This window comes from Myxocyprinus asiaticus, chromosome 1 (genome assembly GCF_019703515.2).
Source record: "Myxocyprinus asiaticus isolate MX2 ecotype Aquarium Trade chromosome 1, UBuf_Myxa_2, whole genome shotgun sequence".
Taxonomy (NCBI): domain Eukaryota; kingdom Metazoa; phylum Chordata; class Actinopteri; order Cypriniformes; family Catostomidae; genus Myxocyprinus; species Myxocyprinus asiaticus.
The window spans coordinates 52,559,594-52,584,511 of record NC_059344.1 but is presented as its reverse complement, the minus strand read 5'-3'; the positions used below and the strand labels follow the sequence as shown (position 1 = coordinate 52,584,511).

The window sequence follows — 24,918 nt, the reverse complement described above, 5'->3', positions numbered from 1 at the left end:
ACACACCGAAATCTGCCTAATAAACCTTATATCTAAGGGAGTCCAGGGGCATGCTGCTCTATGAGATTGTTCTTTGCAAAAACACACCAAAGCACTGAATTCTGGTGATTTTGAGAGAAGCATTTTTTTTATTTTCTGGAGCATGAGTAGCGTTCATGTAACTATTGGCTAAAGCATATCTTCCAGTAACCGTTCAGAACAATGCTTTCTCATGCTAAAAGCAAAATGCACCACAACAAATAGAATATACCGCAGGTATCTCGTTTTTATCAGTTGAAGAAGTTTTTTTAACTTGACATGGTGTCTAAAAATGCAGCGCTCCCGTGAGATGATAAAAACAGTGAAACTTGATGCAGTTGTCAAAAGACATCCATCTAGCGAATGTTTACATGGAAAACAATTGAAAAACAGCGCAAGTGGATGCAAAAACATGTTCGATTTGTACAGCCCCTTGTTCACATGACACAGAACTAGCTGAAGTTTCCCAAAGTTACTTCTCATCTAGACAGCCTTTTGTTTCTGTTGACTGTAGGTCAGTTTCCACTTTATCCAGTGCTGTTTGTTCTGTATTCGTAAATATTCCGATACTGTTTTACTGTGTGAGAAACCGCTCCAAACGATTTAGTGAGAGAGCGCTCCGAATGAATTGTACTAAATCACGAATCGATTCAGACCATTTTGCAAGCCCGTTTGGCCAATTCACTGAAAAGAACTGATTCAAAAGAATTATTCATTCGCAAACTGGGCATCGCTAGTTCTTTTAAACAGCCAACAGAAATACGGGACCCACTTCATGATTGATGAAATATTCTGAGAGGCAATGTTTCTCAGGTCAGTCGGAGCGCTTATGGTACACAGTGCGTAAGGCTGTACAGCTGCAGGCAGCACTGCATATTTATATAGACTAACAGTTAAAACATTTGTGTCAAGGTTGTGGTTTTAGTTTGCTGGGAAATTTAGTAACATTGACAGCATCCAGTTCAAGAATTTTTTTACCAAGGGATACACCAGTTCACATTAATGTTGTTTTCAGTTTTAAGTTTGAAAATGCTGAAGTGTTTGCATAAATATCTGGCGTCTAATTCATCCGCTTTAATCCTCAGTTGGCAATTGAAAAGTCTCACAAATTAAGATATCCAGTTCTTGGTGTTGCGTCATACATTTCATGTTCTTGTGCTCTTCCATTACACTGAAAGGATGACAGCCCTTATAAAAAGTACTGTGGCGGTACCAGGGGCAAAACAACCATTATGACTTTTACATCACACTTTTAGAAATCTCTAAATTCGTCTTGCCCACTTTCTCTGAAATAATTATTATATTTAAAATAGATATATATATATATATATATATATATATATATATATATATATATATATATATATTTGCTTAGCCACGGTGCAAAGTAAAAAATATAAAAAGCTGCATAAAATGACAACTTTAAGACCAAGGAGTATCCTCTGCAAACCAGTAACATCGGCAGTAGACTGAACAAGCAGTAATCCGATAATGGCTATCGTTTACTTACCCCGCTTAGAGCAAATCACTTGGCTAAGTGTTAAATACCCTAATTAATATTAATGAGCCAAGATGATAAAGTTTATAATGCTTTGAATAAAAGTAATGCATGCTTTCTTTATTAATTTACCATGGGATTAACATGGCATTCCGTGGTACTTTATAGAATATCATGGTATTACAATGGTACATGTGCAAAAAATTGCTACTACCATGGTATATGGTCCAAAAAAATACAGTAATACTATGTTTTTTGTTTGTAAGTGAAATGAAACTGATGCCAAATTTCCCTATCAATTACCCCTAGATACACCTTTCAAAATAAAGTTCTTGAATTCTAATTGAGCCCTTTATGCATTTAGTCAGCACTAATGATCAAATTCTGCCTGATGTTTATTATGTGAGAGCTCTTGGAGGTTGACTGTACACCTCCTGTGTTCTGGTCTCACGGCCAGTCAGGCTTTTTGGCTGCCAAGGAGACACAGATCAGAGTAGACACTGTCATTTGTGGGGAGGCATGTGACATTTTTTAAAGTTCAGTGCATGTAACAGATATTATCATATTTCATATCATGTTTTACATTGATCAGTTCATACTTAATTGGTCTATTTGAGATTGTTGGAATAGTTGTACATGCAGAATAATATTTAATTGTCAAACATATTTATCAAACAGTATGCATTAAAAACTCTATTTGGTCACTTGAAACCTAAATGCTTTGGCATGGATTTCATTATATTATCTCTAACTAAATATTAGCTGCTGGAATAAAGCCAGCTGGCAATAGTTTTCCATTCACCCAGTGGGTCTGTTTGAGTCCCTGACTGGAATTGGCATTTCTCAAAGATAATGTGAATTTAACTGAGTAAGTGAATTTGTTCAGGTGCGCAGCCAGCACATGATGCCTGTTTTCAAGATGTGAACGCAGCGGGGAATGCCTTTGGAAACTGCGGCAAGGACAGTCATGGCAACTACGTGAAGTGTGAGAAAAGGTGAGGTGGTGTTTCAGCATTTTGGCAGTGTGTGTCTTGTAAAAGGATTTGCTGACTTGACTTTAGTGAAGTGAAATCTGTGATTCCAAAGAGCTTTTATCTTTTAACACAATTATTGCTCTTGTGACTCCATCTATACATTTACAAAGACAAAACAAAATCAGTTTCAGTGAGCACTGCAGCATTGGAAGTACTGTATTGTTACTAACTTCTCCAAAGCCAGTCATATTTTCTGCCTTTTTTCCTTTTAAATGATAGTTTTCTAAGAATTATTTATCATTCTCAAAACAAATGTGAATTTGTTTAAAGTCATAGTGTGCAATTTCTGTGCCACTAGCATCACCAAACAGAATAGCAACAATAAATGACATGTTTTCAAATAGGATTCCCCAATACTACCCCATCTGCCATTGGTCAGATACAGTAGCCCTGCCCCAAACTTATGCACAACAAACAGAGCAATGTTTTGAAAGCACTGCAGAGCCAGTGTTTACACTTTCGGGAGAGTCAACCAATAAATCTTTTACTTATAGTTGTCTCTGCATATTAATAGGAAAAGTATTTAAAAGAAAACTACACAAAACAAATTTAAAGGGATAGTTCACTCAAAAATGATGATTCTCAGATCATTTACTCACCCTCATGCCGACTTTCTTTCTTCTGATGAACACATACAAAGATATTTTGAAGGATGTATGATGCATTTCTGTCCATACAATGTAAGTCAATATGGTCCAAAACGTGCCAAGGAGACTGCAGATGTTGAGATTTATAGTGAATAAGGACTTAAATTGTGGTCTTTTTCCTACCCAAAGCAATCACACTGTTTCAGTCATATGGATTACCTTTTTGCTGCCTTTATGTACTTTTTGGAGCTTGAAAGTTTTGAACCCCATTGACTTGCAGACAAAAACACAACATACATCCTTCAAAATATCTTCGTTTGTGTTCCGCAGAAGAAAAAAAGTCATATGAATTTAAGACAACAGTAAATGATGAGATAATTATAATTTTTGGGTGAAATTTCCCTTTAAGTGTTTATTATTATTTAAGAAGTGAGTTTTCTTTTACTATTATCTTATTTGCTTTTGCCATTGCTGAATTTATGCAGGAATGATTGCAAGCAAAGATGACTAGTGGTCTCTGATGTCTATGATTGATTCCTTACCATCATATCATATCACTTCTTTTTTCTTACCCACATATCAAATCTCTCAACAGTGATGCCAAATGTGGCAAGATACAGTGTCACAGTGCTGCCAAGAAACCAAAAGGCACCAACGCTGTGTCCATCGACACCACCATCCGTAGAGATGGCACTGAAGTGAAATGCCGGGGCACATATGTTTACAGCACCCAGGATGGGCAGGGTGATCTTCCCGACCCTGGATTGGTTATGACTGGCACCAAATGTGGAGAGGGGAAGGCAAGTTTGCGTTTGATGCTTTGTCAATAAAATTATGTACAGTGTGTTTTCTGTTGTGCTAAGGTCAAATTGGTTCTGTTTCATTTGCTTTCAGGTCTGCAAAGACCGGCGATGTCGAAATGCCTCTTTCACTGAGCTAGAAACCTGCATTGCCCGTTGCCACGGGCATGGGGTAAGATCTCATGTCAAATGTTGTACTGAATATCTGAACTGAGTAGCACAGCTATGATTTGGCTTTAGCCACTAGGCCACATGTAATCACAGCCATGCTGATATCTAGTAAAACCGCATGGTAGTGAGTGTGTGGTATTGTTTTTGAATAAATAACAGGTCAATTTTGAGTAACTTACATTTTAGACACAATAGGGCCAATTACTTTTCATCTGCTAATGAAAATAGTTCCAAAATGAAGCCAAAAGCAGGATCAGCCATTGCATGTCCGCAACTACAAGTTCACAACAAGCAGGATCAACTTTTGGGATGGGGCCAATGTCTCAAAGTTGCCATGGTTGACATTTTGCTGCAAAAACATATCTGATGATATGGTGATGACCAATAGTAAATTATCAGTATGATCGGAGAATGTTACTGGACAGCATTTTTGGGGAAAGCAGAGAGTTCAAACAGTACTCAAGTAAAGAAACTGTACAATTTTAATATTTTTACAAAATTACAATGTGAGAAAAAAACACAAAGATTGGTAATGAATGTATTTGTTTGAAAGTATCTTTTGGAGTTCCCTGAAAACACTAGAGATGCAAAAAGTATTGTTTTATTTTAAATAAATCACTCAAATGCCTCACCCAAATTATGCCAAATAAATTCACTTTAGTATTCCATCTTACTCTAGGTTCCTTTTTAACTCAATGACTCATTGTGGATTTCACACCTCTAAATCCCTTAAAACCGCCCTCTGGGTTGCTCATCTCCCGAAACATACTGCCTCTAATAAAAACAAGCGCTTTTCTTATATTAATAGAGCTATAGCATTTGAGTTGTGTTTTCTTGGTCAAATAGTCGTAAACAGCCTCCGAGCTGTATAAAGTCCAATCCTGTCTTTCTTAATCCATTTGCCCTCTCTCTGTCTCACTCTTTTGTCAGCTCTTCTTTCATTTCTTTATTTCTTGCTTATTTACCCAGTCGCTGTTTGAAAGGGCAACCAAATACGACAGGTCTTTGAGGGGAGATTAGAGATTCAGAAAGTGCTTTTTTATTATTCATTTGCATTATCATTTGATTCATATTGATTGTATGGCTTAGGGAAGTGTGTGGATGGTGAATAAAATGAGTGATCGTGGTATTTGCACTTAGCACATTTTCTTTCCACTGTGTCTGCCTTGCCTCTGGGATCAAATGAAGCGTGTAAAATATTCTATGATGAAAAAAGAAATCCAGAAAGATGAAAGTCAATATATATTCTGTATTTGCCCTATGCTCTGAAAACATGTAGAAAACTATTCCTTGCAATTGTTGCAAGGAAAATAAGGATAGGTAAATGGCAGAATATGGTTGATTCACACAAAAATGAAAATTCTGTCAATTTACTGACCCTCATGTCGTTCCAATCCCATATGACTTTCTTCTGTGGAACACAAAAGGTATTGTCTAGCTAAATGTCAAGGTTACTCTTTTTTTTTTTTTTTTTACACAACAAAGGTAGAAAGTAATGGGCTGTCAAGCCTAAAAAAATGACAAAAGCATCATGCAAGTTTCGTAAAATAGTCCAGATGAACTGTGCCTTATATTCAAAATCTGCTGAAGCTGTAAATTAGCTTTGTGTGATGAACAGACCAACATTTCATTCGTTAATCACTGAAAACCTTAATGTAGTTTCTAAAATCTTATTTGTGCTTGCACATATTCAAAGATGACACCTCAAGTTACATTGTACCAGGTTTAATGTCAATGACAAACATATGTGTTCTTTGCATATCTCATGACCGATTGCCTTGCAATGAATTTGAATGTTCTAAATTGAACGTACGTGCAATTGAAGGGGAGATTTTCTGTAAGGGGAGTTACAACTTAAATTTCAATGTTTTCCTTACACAAAGCTCTTGTTTTGCTTCAGAAGACTTGGAATATAATTGTGCTTATGTGGTGCTTATTTGTCATTTTATGGAAAAGAGCAGCAAATGCATCCTGCCTGGCATCACCTTTCTGTTCCAGGAAAGGAAGTAAGTCAAAGGGGTTTGGAATGACATGAGGGTGAATAAATGATGGCAGAACTTTTATTTTTAGGTGAACTATTCCTGTACATTCAAGCACTTTTAGTGCAAAAGGCATGTGACAATTACACCCAAACCTTCCTCATGGAAATTCCCACTCTCCCTAATTAAATTGCGTCATTTATTGTCTTGCATGCAGGTGTGTAACAGTAATGGGAACTGCCATTGTAACCGTGGCTGGGCTCCCCCCTTCTGTGAGAGACCAGGCCTGGGGGGCAGTGTGGACAGTGGACCTGTACAGTATGACAGTGAGTTCACCTTCAGACTTCAGACTTGGAAATGTGCCTCCACTCTCACGTTCTTCTCTCCTATTCATTTTAATCCATTTTATAGATCGATTTATCTGAGATTTTATCAAGTCAAGTCATTTTTATTTGTATAGTGCCTTTCACAACACACATCTTTTCAAAGCAGCTTTACAGAAAATCATGCATTTACAGAAAATGAAACTGTAATATCTATAAAGTCTTAGTCATCATTGTGTAGTTTGATTAAATATGATTGTAAATTGTGTATAAACATAAATAATTTAATAATTAAATAATAATTGTATTTAGAACCCCTGTGAGCAAGCCGAAGGTGACTGTGGCAAGGAACACAAAACTCCATAAGACATTGGTTAATGGAGAAACCAGGCTTACTGTGGGGGCCAGTTCCCCTCTGGCTAACAACATGAATATAATGCCAATATTACTTATGTATTGTGCAAGTCATGGTTTAAATGATTAAACTAAGTAAGTGTTAAGGGTCAGTGTTTAAACAAAGATTTTGAATGAACTGTAAGATTAATGACTAATGTCTTTGAAGTCCATCCTGGATTAACTGCAGAAGTTCACATAGATGCATTGTGCTTGTTAGATGACTGATGAAGGCTTTTGTTGGCAATTAAATGATAGTCTATGTATTCCATTATAAGAGTGTAGTTCATCATTAGACCGAGGTGATGCAGGCAGAGATCAGTGAGGTGCATTGCAGTTCGACCGGCCGGTAAATTCTGTGAGGTCTATCCTAAGTCCAAGGTTCAGGCAATGGCATATGATGTATCCCATGTCTTATGGTTGGAGTTGGCATCAGTTCATCCTCTGAAGTCCATCGTAATAGACTGAAGTGATGTTTGGCTGGCACCGGTTGCTGTTAGTCATCATCACTCAGAGACACATAGCAGTGGAGTCCAACACGAAGCAGGAATGGAGCTGGATCCAGCCGGTTCTTATGACCTCAGTATAGGAGTCCTGAGGTTGAGACAGGGAAACAAATAGAATAATATTAGCATAGATGCCATTCAATTTATTGCAGAGTTCTAGATCATGATCAATGTTTATGGTTTATGGTTCCGGCAGACCTAACTAAAGCAGCCTATTTGTGAGTTGAAGGATAAATTAGGTGTATGCCTGGCTAAATAAATGAGTCTTTAGCCTAGACTTAAACTAGGTGAGTGTGTCTGCGTCTCGAACAGTGTTAGGGAGATATTCCATAGTTTAGGAGCCAAGTATGAAAAGGATCTACCGCCTTTTGTGGATTTTAATATTCTAGGAACTATTAACAGGCCAGAATTTTGCGATCGTAATGAACGTGACGGAATATAGCATGTCAGATGGTCACTTAAGTACTGCGGAGCTAGACTATTCAAAGCTTTGTACGTAGTTAACAGAATTTTAAAATTAATACAAAATTTACAGGTAGCCAATGTAACGACGATAAAATGGGGCTAATATGATCATTTTCTAGTCAGCACTCTGGCAGCTGCTTTTTGAACCAATTGAAGTTTATTTATTTTCCTTCCAGTAATGCCCTACAATAATCTAGTCTTGAGGTCATGAACGCATGAATTAGTTTTTCAGCATCAGCAACAGAGAGCATGTGTCCTAGTTTAGCAATATTTCTTAGGTGGAAGAATGCTGTTCTACAAACATTAGAAATTTGATTTTCAAAGGACAGTTTGGTATCAAATATAACACCTAAGTTTTTCGCTGTTGAAGGCGATGTATCACTTGTTTGCTCTTCTTTCTCACTCTCGTTTTCATTCGCGTGCACGCTCTGTCTCTCTATCTTTCACACATTACACATATCTCTATCAGGATCTCACCTTGATCATTAATCTTAACTGCCTGGCTTTCTCTCCCAAAATTCAGCCAATGACGTCTTTGCAGTATTGCAGAATTCCGGCTGCAAATCTAATAATTCTAAATACATTTGAGTATTTATTAGTTACAGTCATTTTTTAACTTAAAATTTAACTGTGCCTGCCACACTTCATAATCACATAGGCTGGAATACAAGTGTACCGCTTAATGCATACTGCACAGTATGCACTGAATTCTGCCTACTGTTTTTAATAGTATGTGAAACAATGCTGTTGCTAGGATTTCTGGGCACCCTGACTACATATTGCTCTGGGCCCCTAACCTATTAAAATAATACAGTCCCACCCCCCCCCCCCGATACAATATGCAATATGCAACAATAAATATTTTAAACAGTAGTATGCTATATTGTTATCAAATGACCTCACTAAGTTGAATGTTTAATTCAGCATCTGGTAATAAAAGGGACTGTTTTGCATGAATAATCCATGTTTATGTAGAAACATCTTAACTGTTGGCTGTGCAGTCAAATGAGTATGTAACAAATATAAGAAATAATTTGGGGCAGTGGTGGCTCAGTGGTCAAGGCTCTGGGTTACTGATCAGAAGGTTGGGGGTTCAAGCCCCAGCACTGCCAAGATGCCACTGTTGGGCCCTTGAGCAAGGCCCTTGACCCTATCTGCTCCAGGGGTGCTGTATCATGGCTGACCCTGCACTCTGACCCCAGCTTAGCTGGGATATGTGAAAAAAAAGAATTTCACTGTATATGTGCAAATGTATAACATGTGATAAATAAATACAATTATTAATTTTCTCAGAGCTAACTTGACTTTCCCAAGCTATTTTTGCAATGACTTAATGCATCTAATGCAGTTAACAGCTGGTCTTTATGTTATTTTCAATAGATGTATGAAGTCAGTTCCCCACAAGTTCACAGAGGTGTCCTTTCAACTACAGGTGTAGTTCATCACATTAAATATGGTCATGTTCCACAAAATGTGACAAATAGAATGTATCCAAATACATTTTTTTTCTTAATTTTTGTCAATATTTTGCTTAAAGTGTTTTTGTGCAATCATTTTTTTTAAATAAACGCCACTTAGTTTTAAATTCTTTCATATAAAACAAGGACATTCATACATTTTAAGTTTGGCTTAAGTGTCCAAGTACTTGGGGGCCACTGTACATAATATATCCTATGGGTTGGCAACCTTTTTGACATGGAGTGCCATTTTTTATTTTCCTGGTCAATGGCTGAAAGCAAAAAGAAACAAATGAAACACGGAATGTGGGCTGTCATCCATGCAGCCTGACCGAAGCAAAGTAGGCGCATTTACTCGCTCGATTAGCCGAAAGTGAAGTGCTGCCGGCTCGTGATGCGTGAATGGCTTGCACGCGCTGCACGAATCTGTTGGGTATACTGCAGTCTTTTCACATTTTAACTTTTTGTTTAGCTTCCCATTCAGCTCATGAAAACACTGTGTGATCATGAGGAAGGATTACATCAAGATGTTGATTGGAATGCAGGTGCAGAATTTCATATGAATAAAATAGTTTACTCCTCTCTCGCCGTTGCTGGCGTGCAAGTGATTACCCCTCCGCGTGCCAATGCTGGCACGTGTGCCATAGGTTGCTGACCCCTGCTATATACTGTACATACTATGTATAAGGCAAACAGTAATAGTAGCATTGAATGCTACTTTGAATATAGCTATAGACATTTTTACAGTACAGGATATATGCAGCACGCACACTGGATCTTACATCTGTTATCCAGAGTGGTGGATATTTGGTAAGCTTTAGGATTGCTGTTGACCTATGTGTAATGGTCTTTGTATGTTCTATATCTGTCCTCAGGTCAGGTGGGACTGGTTGTTGGGCTGCTCTTTGCTTTTCTAGTGCTTCTGCCTGCAGTTCTTATTGCCTTCTACTGCATCAAGATCAAAAGCTCCTACTATCATAAGTGGAGAACACAAAGAGAGAAGAGCAAAGCCAGCAGGTATTATGGTTGCAACACACACATACAGTATATATATATATATATATATATATATATATATATATATATATATATATATATATATATATACTGCTTTGACAAAGAATTCAGACGTTGTTATAAGTGATATTAATTTTAATTGACACCCAAACCACCACTATTTCAATGTGAAGATGGGTTTATGGAAGTTTAGAAGTATACTAATGTATTCATAAAACTTTATCCCTCTTGTCAGCTTGATTAGCCTGATTAGGGGCCGGGCATGCGTCATCACAGCCCAGCCCCACCCTCCTCCTTGCCACACTCCTCCCTCCTTTCCTTCAGGCCAGGGAGCTTAATTTTGTCAGTTTATCACAAAACATACCATGAGTGTTTAGATGAGAGATTAAACTTGGATTTAATACTCACTTTATTCGAAGGCTGTTAACATTTCTATAAGAAAACATGTAAATTAGATTTGGGTGGGCTTAATTGTGTCACTTCCCCCTAACTCCAAGATAACACAAACAAAAAGTTACAGAGTGCACCTTTAATCAAACAAATAATTTGCAACCTGCTAGCGAGTTTTATGCCCAAGAAGGTGAATAAATAATACGCTGCTCTAAATGAATACAGTTAAATCTTTTGGGGAAAAAAAGAATTGGGAAAAAATACATTATGATATGGAATAGAAATAACACTTGAATAATACGTTTTTTGGAATAAAACCCAAAAGAGCAGGGGGACTAGCTCTTGATACAGCAGTACTGAGTGACTATGTAAAAGAAGATGGTGTACTACTGTAAATGTTAGCTAATGACGACAGAGTGAAACCTTTATGGGACTTTCATTGGTTGCTATAGCATGCACATGGCCTCCTTTGAACAAGCACTTCAAGCACTCCTCTGAACAAGTAATTCAATTCACTATTGGCCAACCTGGTCTCACTGTGAAAACGTGACTTTATATACATTTTTGCAAAACTTGTTATACGTGTCTCCAGGTATAATTCCCTGCAGTTTCCAGGAGAAATGAACACTAGAGGCACTACAACAACTGGGCGTTTTATTCACACGTGACATTACAGAGTCATAGAAGCAGCTCGAAATGATGTGGTTGCTTCAAAAATGTTGCTTTTTCATTTCGCGTCTGCATTTTAAAATACTAATGGTTAGGTTTAGGCATTGATAAGGTAAGGATGTATTTTTTAACTTCTCATATATATTTTAAAACACTATTGGTTAGGTTCAGGCAAATGTTTTAGGTTAGGGAGGTATGTTTTAGAAAAAAATATCTAAAATTCACCTTAAAACCGTGTCTGAATACAACACCATTTTACTTGCTTTTAGCGCCCCCAGCTGGACATTTCACTGGAAACCTGCAGCCAAACGTGTTATACAGCACATACATTTTTGAATTGCAAAAATGTTGTCACGGAAATTTCATGAGACCAGGCTGTGGCAGCAGCTCAATCCAGATATGGTTTCAATTACATATCTATTATGGTCATGAGCAGGCTTTGACCTCCATTCCTGCTGTGGCCAATCCGTTATTTCAGACCACAGGATATATCTGTATTTTTTTCATTTATTTTTTTTACAGCTGTGGTCCAATAAAGGTATCAGAAGGATTGCAGATGTGTTCTTAGATGACTCATGAGCTCAAGGAGAGTGATTTTATTAAAGACCTGTTCTTCTTATTCCCTACACTCCTACTAATGAGCTCTGTAGATGATTGTCTTGAGCTGGAATCAGGAGTGAGGAAGCATAGAGCATGAGCCGGAATGCTGAATTGCCTTCTCTTAATTGTTTCAAAGTGTATGTCAATGAAATGTGAGAGATGTGATTTCAAATGTTTGCATTTGACAGGATATTTGTAACTGTTTGATGCAGCTCAAAGCAAGGCTGAAACCACATACTCACAACTAAGCATTGCGGACATTCAGAAAATATACACCGATTTTAGCAGAAAAAACGATGATTAAATGACAGATTTTTTTCGTGAGCTCTGTCTATTTTGGGAGGCTGTTTTGTCCAACATTGAGAGACATACTTTATGTTATGTCTCTTATAACAAAATTATTTGTCCAGTGTTTAAAATTCTCATATATTTTTGTGATTTAAAAAAGAAAATCACTCTTACTCCACCAATATGTATTTCTTCTGATCACGTCAGTTAAGAGTGGAAATAAATGTGTGTTGCCACAAGTTATTTAATACAGTTCGCTAAATTAGATTAATATGACTAAAATGTTTGGTTTTGTATGAATGAGTTGAATGAGTTTCATTGTAAATGAAAAAAACAAAAAACATATTTGACTACTTATCATAAGCTTGTAGCACTGCTGCTGTGAAGCATAAGGGTGGCAGCATCATGCTGAGGGGATTATTCTTAGCAACAGGCACTAGGATTGGTGGGCAACAAGACTGAGATTGAACTGAGCCAAATATAAAGTGATGCTTAAAGGAAACCTGCTCCAGAGTGCACACAACAAATGGCAAGAGCAAAGAGAATGACCTGGTGCACACAGCCAAGACAATGCTGGAGTGGCTTTGGTAGAGTCTTTGAACAGCCCAGCCAAAAACATGAACCCCTTATAAACTGTGAGAAGAAACAGGAAGATTCCAGTTCAGAATCTGACAGAGGAATGGAGAACAGAAGACATTTTTAAATTACATTTTTACAAAAAAAAAAATAAAAAAAAATAAAAAAATATTCTGTAAAAACACTTTCAGTGTACTCTTGGACATTGTGTGTCAAAAAACAATACAATCCAAGAAAAGTTCAAATGTATTCTTTCTGATGCCACTATAGATGAACAGTATATTCAGTATATTATTAAAGGAATATTTCTGGTACAAGTTAAGCTAAATCGACAGCATTTGTGGCATATTGTTGATTACCACAAACATAAATTTTAACTTACCCTCTTCTTTAAAAAAAAAAAAAAAAAAATGCAAAAATTGAGGTAACAGTGAGGCACTTATAATGGAAGTGAATGGGGCCCATTGAGATGAGAAGCTTATAATTTTAATAAAGTACTTACATTCACTTTTCTGTAATAACTCATGAATTATTTGAGCTGTAAAGTTGTTTAAATTGTCATTTTTACAGTCGTTTTACGGTTTGCTGTAATTACATCGTCATGGCAACAACATTGTAAAATTGGCTAAAACTTTACACAGAAAAGGTTTGTAAGTGATTTTATCACACTAAAGTCATGTAAACACACATATTGTTTATGTCTTGTAGCTATACTTTTGAAAAAGTATTTTAACGTTCAAAAATTGCCCCCATTCACTTCCATTGTAAGTTCCTCACTGTAATGTCTCGGTTACTGTCGTAACCTCCGTTCCCTGATGGAGGGAACGAGACGTTTTGTCGATGTAGTGACACTAGGGGTCGCTCTTGAGAGCCCCGATCACCTCAGATCTTTGAAAAAAGGCCAATGAGAATTAGCGAGTGGAATTTGCATGCCACTCCCCCGGACATACGGGTATAAAAGGGAGCTGGAATGCAGGATTCATTCAGGTTTTGTGCTGAGGAGCCGAGACACGGTCCCGGCTATTTCAGAGGCTAGTACAGCGTTGTGGCAAGAAGGACACAACGTCTCATTCCCTCCATCAGGGAACAGAGGTTACGACAGTAACCGAGATGTTCCCCTTCTGTCACTCACTCGACGTTGTGTCGATGTAGTGACACTAGGGGTCCCTATGGAAAAACACCACAACAGCTGAACCGTGTTACGTGAACTGCCGATGCAGGTGCAAGCAAGCCGCTGCGTGCATAATAGCAAGTGCATCAGACTGCACTTAACCTCCCCCAACACCCCAAAAGACGTCATGTAGTTCCCCACATCCCTGAGGGGGGAAAGTGATGTAAGTAGCATGGGAGCAGGCCGCGCCAGCCGCGGCCTTTTCTCTCTATGTTTTCTCTCCACAGAGTATTAGATTCAGCTGGGGCCATCTAACACTATCATACGCATCGGGGAATGTGTTCTTTTCCTTTCCTATTCTTTCAGGGAGAAAAGACCCCGCAGATACCACATCCTGCCCAAAACGGGAGGTCAGCATGTGACAATACGACACATGGGCTCAGCAGCCACACATAGAAGAGGCGCGGTGGTAGGTCCCACCACGAAAAAGGGGGGGGGGGACTCTACAAACACAGCGACTGGGGGCAGAGAGAGCTCTGCCCAAGGGAGACGTGGGTCCACCGACAGGGAGACCGTACTGCGGAATAAACATCACAGGGGTTATCGTAGTAATCGGCACCTGTGGAGCACCAATCCCAGTACAGGGCATATTAGACCCCATGGTGGGGCTGGCTGCGAACTCCTCCACCGAGTTCATGAACCATAGGGCTAGGGAGGAAGGACATCCAGGGTCCACAACTTCGTGAACTCAACTGGGGGAAAGGCGCTATACGCAAGCGATACACCTGGCCAGCTGTTCCGTATTACCGAACTCTACACTGTAGGCCAATGCAGTGGCATCCACAATCCAGTGGGCAAGCCTCTGTTTGGACAGGGCGTTCCCTTTCCGCTGTCTACCAAAGCAGACAAAGAGCTGCTCAGAGCGTCTAAAGCTCTATGTGCGATCCAAGTAGGTGTGCAAAGTATGCACCGGACACAGCAACGACAGGGCTGGGTCTGCCTCCTTCCAGGGCAGCACTTGCAGGTTCACCACGTGATCCCTGAAGGGGGTCGTGGGAACCTTGGGCACATAGCCTGGTCAGGGTCTCAGGATCACGTGAGAATCTGCCGGACCGAACTCCAGGCAAGTGTCGCTGACAGAGAACGCTTGCAGGTCCCCCACCCTCTTGATGGAGGTGAGCGCAATCAGGAGGGCCGTCTTAAGGAGAGGGCTTTCTGCTCAACTGACTCTAGTGGCTCAAATGGGGCTCTCCGAAGGCCAGGAGGACCACGGTGAGATCCCATGAGGGGAAGAGGTATGGCCTGGGAGGATTAAGCCTCCGGGCGCCTTTGAGGAACCTGATGTTCAGGTCGTGCTGCCCAAGGGACTTACCGTCGACTGCGTTGTGGTGAGCAGCTACATAAACCATCAAGGTGGAGAGGGACAGCCGCCACTCCAGCCTCTCCTGCAGAAATGAGAGCACTGACCCGACTCTGCATCTCTGGGTGTCTTCCGCTCAGGAAGAACACCAATTCGTGAATAAGCACCACTTTAGGGCGTAAAGCTGCCTGGTAGAGGGAGCTCTGGCTTGAGTGATCATGTCTACGACTGCTGGTGGTAGACCGCTTAGACCTTCCGCATCCCATCCAGGGGCCAGACATGGAGATTCCAGAGGTCTGGGCGTGGGTGCCCCGTTCCTGAGAAAGAAAGTCCTTCCTCAGGGGAATCCGCCAAGGAGGTGCTGTCGCGAGGAGCGTGAGGTCCGAGAACCAAGTCTGAGTGGGCCAGTATGGGGCGACGAGGGTAACTTGTTCCTCATCCTCCCTGTCCTTGCAGAGGGTCTGTACAAGAAGGCTCACTGGGGTGAATGCGTATTTGTGCAGCCCCCGGGGCCAGCTGTGTGCCAATGCATCTGTCCCGAGGGGGGCTCCTGTCAGGGAATACCAGAGCAGGCAGTGGGAGGATTCCCAGGAAGTGAACAGGTCTACCTGTGCTTTGCCGGGTCGACTCCAAATCAGCTGGACCACCTGGGGGTGGAGTCTCCAATCTCCGCTGAGTATTGCCTGCCGCGACAGTGCGTCCACTGTGGCGTTGAGGCTGCCTGGGATATGAGTGGCCCTCAGCCGCTGCTGACTCCAGAGGAGGAGATGGCGGGTGAGTTGCAACATGCAACGAGAGCGTACGCCACCTTGGTGATTTATATATGCTACTGTCGCTGTGTTGTCGGACCGGACCAACACATACTTGCCCTGGATCAATGGCAATAGCCTCCACAGGGCGAGTAGTACAGCCAGCAACTCTAGGCAGTTGATGTGCCAACCTAGTCACGGTCCTGACCAGGAACCGGCGACTGCATGCCCATTGCACACGATGCCCCAGCCCAGTTTGGAGGCGTCTGTGGTGACCACGACACATCTGGACACTTGCTGTAGGGGAACTCCTGCCCATAGAAACGCAAGGTCAGTCCAAGGGCTGAATAAGTGGCAGCAGAGCGGCGTGATAGCAACGCGATGTGTGCCGTGGTGCCATGCCCATCTCGGGACTCGAGTCTGAAGCCAGTTCTGAAGCGGTCTCATATGCATCAACCCAAGCGGCGTGACTGCCGCTGAGGAAGCCATATGCCCCAGGAGCCTCTAAAAGTGTTTCAGTGGAACCGCTGTCCTCCGCCTGAATGACTTCAGGAAGTTCGGCACCGACTGCGTGCTCACTTGTGAGGCGCGCTATCATTGAGACCGAGTCTAACCCCATGCCGAGAAAAGAGATGCTTTGAACCGGGGAGAGCTTGCTCTTTTCCCAGTTGACCCGAAGCCCTAGACGGCTGAGGTGCCTGAGCACAAAATCCCTGTGCGCACGCAGCAACTCTCAAGAGTGTGCTAGAATCAGCCAGTCGTCGAGGTAGTCCTGAGGTAGTCCCCACTTCCCTTAATGGGGCAAGAGCTGCCTCTGCGACTTTCGTGAACACGCAATGGGACAGGCCAAAGGGGAGGACTGATAAGCATGGCCGTCGAAAGCAAACCATAGGAAGGGTCTGTATCGAGGTAGAACCGAGACGTGAAAGTACGCGTCCTTCAGGTCTACCGCCGCGAACCAATCTTGATGCCGGACGCACACCAGAATGTGTTTCTGCGTTAGCATCTTGAACGTGAGTTTGTGTAAGGCCCGGTTCAGAACTGAAGTAAGGGCTGTAGAACCCTTTCCCCATCTCGGCTGGAGGGACAGGCTCTATCGCGCCCTTGCGTAGAAGGGTCGCGATCTCCGCACGCAGGGTGGCAGCGTTCTTGCCCTGCACTGAAGTGAAGCGGACGCCGCTGAATCGGGGTGGGCGCCTGGCGAACTGAATTGCATAACCGAGTCGGATGGTCCTGGCCAGCCACCGCGACGGGTTGGAAAGCGTTAGCCATGCGTCCAAGATCTGGGCGAGGGGCACTAAGGGGACGATCGTGTCTAACGTACCTGGGGGTGAGGCCTCGCGGCGGGGGGAGCAGGCAACGCCACGTCGAGGAGTGTTGCTTCGACCTGAGGCGGCTTCGCTGAGGGGAACCTCAAAGCACTTACCTTGCTCTGCGTACCCAGAATAGTGCAGGTTAGCAACTGAGGAGGAGGGCCTCTTGGGCCGTCCTCGAGACTCATCACAACTGGCTGGCCGTAGGTGTGGCGCGGCCGGGCGCACGAAGGCAGGGGGGCGCGTTCGTGGGGCCCTGGCTGCGAATGCTCGGTGTCTGGCAGCCGTGACAACGGCGGCTGTGAACATCGATTATGTGACCCAAGAAGTGAGGAAACCACTCTTTTTTTGACAATGTGGGTAATGCAGCCCATTCGGGGTGCGGCGAACAAAAAAGAAAAGGAAACAAAGGATTTACCTCCCAGCCCTCCAGCGGGGGATGGAGTGGTCTGGATACCAGCTGCATAGCAGACGTCTCGCTCCCTGGGTCGTCCGTCTCAGGGGCGCTTTGGAGCCTTCCGGGTCCTCGTGCCGGCCCGAGTGACGGGGGCATCAGCTTCCTGCGGGGGGGCTCTATGCTGGGGCCGAGAGCTGGGCTCGGGCTGAGGCGGAGCCGCCTGGGCTTTCGCCGCCGCAGGGGGACGCCCTCGGCGAGCAGACGGGGTGCGGGATCTTGAGCCGCGACCGGGGCAAGATGTGCTGGATGGCCTCCATCTGCTTCTTCACCGCCGAGAACTGCTGGGCGAAGTCCTCAATGGTGTCGCTGATAAGTCCAATCTGGGAGATAGGCGCGTTGAGAAAGCGTGCTTTGTCTGCATCCCTCATCTTGACCATATTCAGCCACAGGTGGGGCTCCTGAACCACCAAGGTGGACATTGCCTGCCTGAGTGCTCACGCCGTGACCTTCGTCGCCCGGAGGGCGAGGTCGGTTGCCGAAGGCAGCTCCTGCAGCACATCGGGATCAGGACTACCCATGTGCAGTTCTTTTAGTGCCTTGGCCTGGTGCACCTGCAGGAGGGCCATGGCATGCAGGGCGGAGGCAGCCTGTCCAGCGGCACTGTAGGCTTTGGCCGCCAGAGACGACATAGTCCTACAGGCTCTGGAGGGGAGCGCCAGACAATCCCGCCAGGTGGCGGTGTTTTGTGGGCACAGGTGCATCGCAACCGCCTGATCCACCTGAGGGACCTCCGTGTACCCGTGGAGCAAAAGTTGCCCTCCATCGTTATGCACCTCCAAGAAGAAAGGAACCGGGGGGGGGCGTGGCCGTGAGCGGCGCCCCGAACCCAGGAACCAATCATCAAGCCGTGAGCACTAAGGGGAGGCTGGAGGGTTCCAGTCCATCCTGATACTCGCGGCGGCCCGGGCGAGCATAGCGGTCAGCTCTGCGTCGGCCTCAGACTGGGCGGGCAGACCCGAAGTTGACAGCCCAGTCAAGTCCTCCACATCCGACATCGCCAGTGCGCTCTCCGATGCAGCAATCAAAGACTCATCCTGCTCGCAGGCCCCAAAAGAGACATCAAGCCGGCCATGAGGCAGGCTGGTCTCATTTCGGAACCGGACGGGAGCAAACGAGCGTGCTGGGGAACGGGAGGTCCACGGGTTATTACCTGGTGAGACTGCGCCCATTGAACTCCCCAAATCACCTCCAGCACCAGCAGGGCCGGCCTCACACCCGTGGGTAGAAGGCACAGCGTGGGGGGGCAGCCAGAGTGGCTTTCCCTTGGAAGAAGGAAAGCCGCGACCTCATGAACCATCCACAAACGCTGCTTCAGTGTGATCGCTGCCCAGACACGTGAGGCAGCGTCCGTGCCCAGACACGTGAGGCGGAGAGATAACGACCACATCCAGGAATCACACAAAGACGGAAAGGCTTTTTTAAAAAGATGCGTCTTTAAAAAGACGTTCAGCGTCAATGTGTGTGCTCTAATAGAGAAAATATACTCTTTAGCAGGAATATACACTCTTTTAGCGCTGTCGAAGCGCACAGGGGCGAAATCTGCACTCGTCGTGCAGAAGGAGAGAAAGCTGCTGGAAATGCACCATATATCCAACAGCATACGCTTCTTAAGAGGTGAATGGAACAGCAGTAGTATTCAGCTCGCTGATAGTACAACCGCTCCGCTCCGAAGAAAAAATCTGAATGAATCCTGCATTCCAGCTCCCTTTTATACCCGTATGTCCGGGGGAGTAGCATGCAAATTCCACTTGCCAATTCTCATTGGCCTTTTCTCAAAGATCTGAGGTGATTGGGGCTCTCAGGAGCGACCCCTAGTGTCACTACATCGACACAACGTCGAGTGAGTGACAGAAGGGGAACCCAGATTTTTGCTTCATTTGTTTTTTAGAAAGGAGCGACATGTCAAAATTTATTTTTGTGGCAATCAGTATTACCCAATAGAACCTGGAATATTTCTTTAAATGACATGTCTAGACAAACAATGTATTGTGGTTTACGGTAGAATATTTTTTTCAAATTTTTACTGTAATTACTGAATTTTCTGATTGAAGCAATTCTATTATTGCTGTTCAAATGTCTTAAAACTTGAAACCTGTATAAAGATCAGAGTTTATTGCAGCCTCTCTTGGGTGTATTTCCCTCAAGTCTATTTAGTTCCACAAACTGTTTGTGTTGTCATGTGTTCTCAGACATGAGGGCTCCATCGAAAAGGGGAAGAATGGGCACTTAAATCCTGCTTTCCATCTGAAGGTGGTGGGACCATCAAACAGAAGTGCTAACCTTAAGGTATGGAGACAGCTAAGAAACAAAGACACTTTAAGCTTTCTTGATCTAATTTTAGATATGAACATTCAGCATTAGGCTTTAGAGATGTAGAACCAGATCATCATTTGAAACATTTGTAAGTCTATTTTTATACATAAATTCATGTCATTAAATGCGGTCAAAATTAAGAGGCAACACTTATAAAAACCTGAATGAAAACTATTAATGAAAGTTATGATGAAGCATTACTAATAAACCATTTTCACTTGCAGTCCACCCATACATTCATTTTGACCTCTGTCATTTTTTGTGCACAATTAGATAAATATGATGATTGAGTGAGAAGTTTGATAATTAATTATGTTTTTAATTATGATCATCTAGTATATAAAAAATTCAAATGCCCAATTGCCAGTGTGAATGATTAGTTGGACATTAGTTGATATCCTTTTCTTGTTTCCTCTCAAGCTACCTCACACCAGTAAGGAGGTGCTCCCTCTAAAGCCAAACCCAATCTCCAACGGTACTCAGCCGGTCAATATTGTACGTCCCTTCCGGCCAGCTCCTTCGCCATCTCTTAGCAATGTCAAAGGACCTCGGCCATTTCCACATGTCAGCAAGCCACCCAACTCAACCAAACCTGTAGCATCACCTCAGAAACTCAGTACTCCCAAGAAGCCTCTGCCTCTCAACCCCTCACGCACACCACTGGTGAGTGTTAGTCCTGATGTTTTTCTTTTTTAATAACCGTCCTATTGCGTTTAGAATCTGCATTCACTTTTTGCATTAGCGGATCAATTTTGACCTGGTGGAACTAGTCATTCATAACCCAATGGTTTTCATCTAAAACCATTTGTATGTCAATAATAACTTCTTAACTGTTCATACATGTTAAAAGGTTTATATTTTTGCCATGTCAGATGACAAATATAAAAGTTGATATTTAATATGGCATTTTTTAAAATAATAATATTGAGAAATTCAAGATATACATTAACTACAGCCAAACCAGTGTGATACATGTGAAGACATATTTTTTTTTAATCAACACTTAAATTACATTTTATTTGAATATAATATCAAATTTATATGAACAGCTAATATGAGAATTAATAGTAATTTGAATGGATTTCTTATTACTCATAATTGCAGCTCAATATAACTTAGTGGTCAACATTTATGAAACCAACATATTCTTATTCAAGTAATTATCAAAACAACTGTACAGCTCAAGTATACAACATTAATACTTCATTACTATGTTTTTAAACAAAATATATTGTTAACTTGCACGATCTGCCAAATGTTAATGCCTCAGTACACTCCAAGCTGGTTCATCATCAGATGGCTGTGGACAATTTCCTCTTTCAAGCCCTATTTAAACTAATGTGTTCATGAACTTTTGCTCTTGCCACACCCCTTTTAGGCAGTAGTTCTTTTAATTTAGTTTATTTGTTATGTTTGTTACATCTGTCATGTCTGTTTTGTTCAGGTGTGTGTGTGTGTGTGTGTGTGTGTGTGTGTGTGTGCATGTTTGTAAACAAGATGTAGTTCCAGTGAGAGACAAAAAAGTGTTTGAGAGAGTATGGAAAGGAGGCTGAATGTAAGTGGTGTTTATAAGACAAAATCAAATTCATAGATGTACAAAAAAAATCTACATAATATCATGTGTAAAGCCACAGTTGATGCCCTGGTCAAAATCTATATACCAATTTGTTTTAAATGGTTATGTCTCTTAAAAAAAATTTTAAAATCTGAAATAAATAAATAAAATATAATGTGTGTTTTAATAGTCTGGACAAAGTCACAAGGTTTGGTTCCCGTACTGAACACTATGTGGTATTAAAAAAATATTATTTACCACTACCGGGTCAAAAATGACCCGAAGGCAATAGGAGGGTTAAAATCACAACTGTGTGAGTAACAGTGGGTAAGTGGAAGTCAAAATCTCTTCAAATTAAATGCTGCTAAACACCTATTTTAACCTGTGTTGAAAGAATGATGCTAGGCCCAACACTGATGAAAATCTTACTGAATGGAATAGACAGACAGACAGACAGACAGACTTCAAGTGAAGACATTGTGAAAGAAGTATTATTGAGTTGAAGAAATTCCCTGTGTTCTTTCCCTCCTCTTTCCTGTCCTCATACAGATGGTATCAGACCAACAGCCTAAACCCCCATCCACACCTCCCAAGAGGCCTCTGCCTCTTAGCCCTGCACGCGCAGCACAGCTCAAACCCTCCGGAGGAGGACTCTTGGTGATGATGCCCCCTGCAGTTGGCCCAAAGCCATTGGGAAAAGTGACCGCCACTCCCCGTTTGAAGGCATTCCGGTGAGAATACATGATAAATTCAAGAGAAATGCCAAAATAATACTAAATAATAGTGAATAAAATGAATGTTATCAGACTTACAGGTTCCACACATTTTTTTTTTTTTTTTAATTGGTTGTAATTTACAAATAGGACGATCTTTAAAAAGAAATATATTCAAATGATAACAGCAGGTGTATGTGTGTATGTATGTATATATATATATATATATATATATATATATATAGTTTCTGAGCACACGCAAATGATTCAGCAGCGCATGTGCAAGCTTTCCGAGTCATTCAGATTGAATCGCAAACTGATTCAGACCGCTATCCTATCACGTGTGACCAATTCATTGTAAAGAACTGACTCAATTGAGCGATTCATTTGTGAATTCAAAACTGGTGATAGTAAACACCGGGTACGAGGCATGAAGTAGCGGTGTACTTATCTCAATGCTACGCCGCTACCATGTCAAAAATATAGCTTCGCTACTGAAAAGCTGCCTGATTTATAAACTAGCGAAGCTACCACCTCGCTACTCAGAAATGTAGTTAAGCTAATAGCTTCGCTATTTGTAGCGAAGCTACTGCCCATCATTACATGTCCAGAACTTTCCAAAGCAGTCAGAAGAGAGCAAGATGCTAAATTGACTGTCACTCCCTTAGCAACTTTATTTTAAACCTCATTGCAGCAGTGGTAAGTTTTTGTTTTATTAATACTAGTGTAATTTAACACAAATATTAATGTTATAAACTTTAATACTATATATACACTATATATACATTAAAATATACTAATTATGCATTAAACAGTGCTTGAGTTTTTATTAATGTAAATAGTAGGATTTACAGTTCCAGATATTCCAGATATCTGTTGAACTGTGTGAAGCAAAACGTTTTAAAACACCTTATTTCTCCTTGAGTGTCCACATCAATAGCAATCTGTTATTATTCTGTATAAAGAACTCCTCTAACCCTTATGCTTAGACATCACTGCACCTACATACATTCAAGCCTCATTTCTGCTTGTCTACAGCTCTACACATTCCTTGAATCTAAGCACAAATTAATCAGTTTTCATTACATAACGGTGTAACTCAGAAGAATCTAATATATATCATATATATACAGAAAACTGCATTTCATTTTGGAAGGCTCAGCAGGGCATCATTTTTTATTGGATGTGTGTTTATCTTGGTTGTGAACACACAAATAGAAATGCATACATCAAGTGTTGAGTTTGAAATGATGGGCCAACCTCGGAAGAGGCATTCAGTGAACCTAAGTCTTTAAACTGAAAGATCATATGAGAAATGAGGCTAAAAGAGACAACCATCTGCTTTCACTGCGATTTTAAATAAAGGTTACTTTTTTTCAAAGTGTTCACTATACAAAGAGAATGCAATCTATTGAAAATCAAATGTGCAGCTAGCTACTGTATTTGTCCATGTAGTTGGGCTCTGCTTTAGACTTTCCATTTATTTGCATTATAATTTTACACACAAACAAACTATCTTATACTGTATATATCCTACATGTGTGGAATTGATGAGAATTGACTCCGCACATGTAAAATTAACCTTGAGACCAGTTGGTTAAAATTCACTGCAAAGTTGGCTCAGACAAGCGAACATAGTTCTGAGTAAAGGTCCAGCATCATTTGATTGCAGATGCAAATTGGTTTGATATTTTGTTATCTAAAGCAATGCAATTCATAATTTTTATGTGTAGCTGAAATGTCTAAATATTATTTAGGGCCACTATATATAAACTTTGTTTGTTATTCTCTCTCTCGCTCTTCTTTTCAGACCTGTTTCAGGACCCAAACCACTCATAGTTCCGTCGACTTTCCGAAAATGACCCTTGCAGGATTCATTTTGAAAGACTGCAGCCAACCTATTTGCACTAAAAAAGGACTCTTGAAACTGGTACTGTATTGAGCTGTCTAACCAGGGATGGAAGAACATGGTGCTAGAGCCCTGGATGAGGCCTCGCTAACAGACGTTCAAATACAGTCCCACACAGATCTAAAGAAGACGCAGTTCTGCATGAAAAAATGCAGACTTAGACAGGAAGTTTCATATAGACCATCACATTGCCAAAATCTTGACTTTTCTCAACTTGCAATTTTTTGTACTTTGTTGTTTTGTTTTAATGTTATGCCTCTGTCTTGTTTACATTTTTTGTTTGACTATCATCTATTTGTCAAGTGCCAAAGATTTTGCTTTGTTTAATGCATTGATTGTTTAATTTGATGTTCTGTGCTATACGATATTTTGTGTTTGGTACTAAAATAATAATATGACATACCTTTTTTAAATAAAGATTCCATGTTGTTGTGGTTGTCATCACTTCATTGCAGGCTTTACATAACATCTAATTTGTAACATGCTCAGGTCAAAAATAAACAGAGGCCTGTTGTGAACACTGGGATCTTGAATAATAAATAGAAAGGTCATAATTTAAAAAGAATTTGAAGGGAAAATCTGAAAGATTAACTCTACTTTAGTATCATTTGAGAGAGGGATCTCTTAAAGGAACAGTTCACCCAAAAATTAAAAATCGAATTTACTC

General features: G+C 41.5%; 1 protein-coding gene across 3 annotated transcripts in view; it reads left to right on the top strand.

The window, feature by feature from the left end:
* The window catches only part of adam19a (ADAM metallopeptidase domain 19a), a 165,287-nt gene extending 140,587 nt beyond the window's left edge, over positions 1-24,700 (top strand). For all 3 annotated transcript variants that reach the window (XM_051698207.1, XM_051698215.1, XM_051698225.1), the window contains 9 exons: positions 2,403-2,511; positions 3,733-3,937; positions 4,032-4,109; positions 6,305-6,413; positions 10,107-10,248; positions 19,951-20,047; positions 20,495-20,737; positions 22,179-22,360; positions 24,153-24,700. In XM_051698207.1, the coding sequence (XP_051554167.1) occupies positions 2,403-2,511; positions 3,733-3,937; positions 4,032-4,109; positions 6,305-6,413; positions 10,107-10,248; positions 19,951-20,047; positions 20,495-20,737; positions 22,179-22,360; positions 24,153-24,204 (1,217 nt within the window). In that variant the 3' untranslated portion in view covers positions 24,205-24,700. The remainder of the gene's footprint in view (positions 1-2,402; positions 2,512-3,732; positions 3,938-4,031; positions 4,110-6,304; positions 6,414-10,106; positions 10,249-19,950; positions 20,048-20,494; positions 20,738-22,178; positions 22,361-24,152) is intronic.
* The last annotated feature ends 218 nt before the right edge of the window (positions 24,701-24,918 follow it).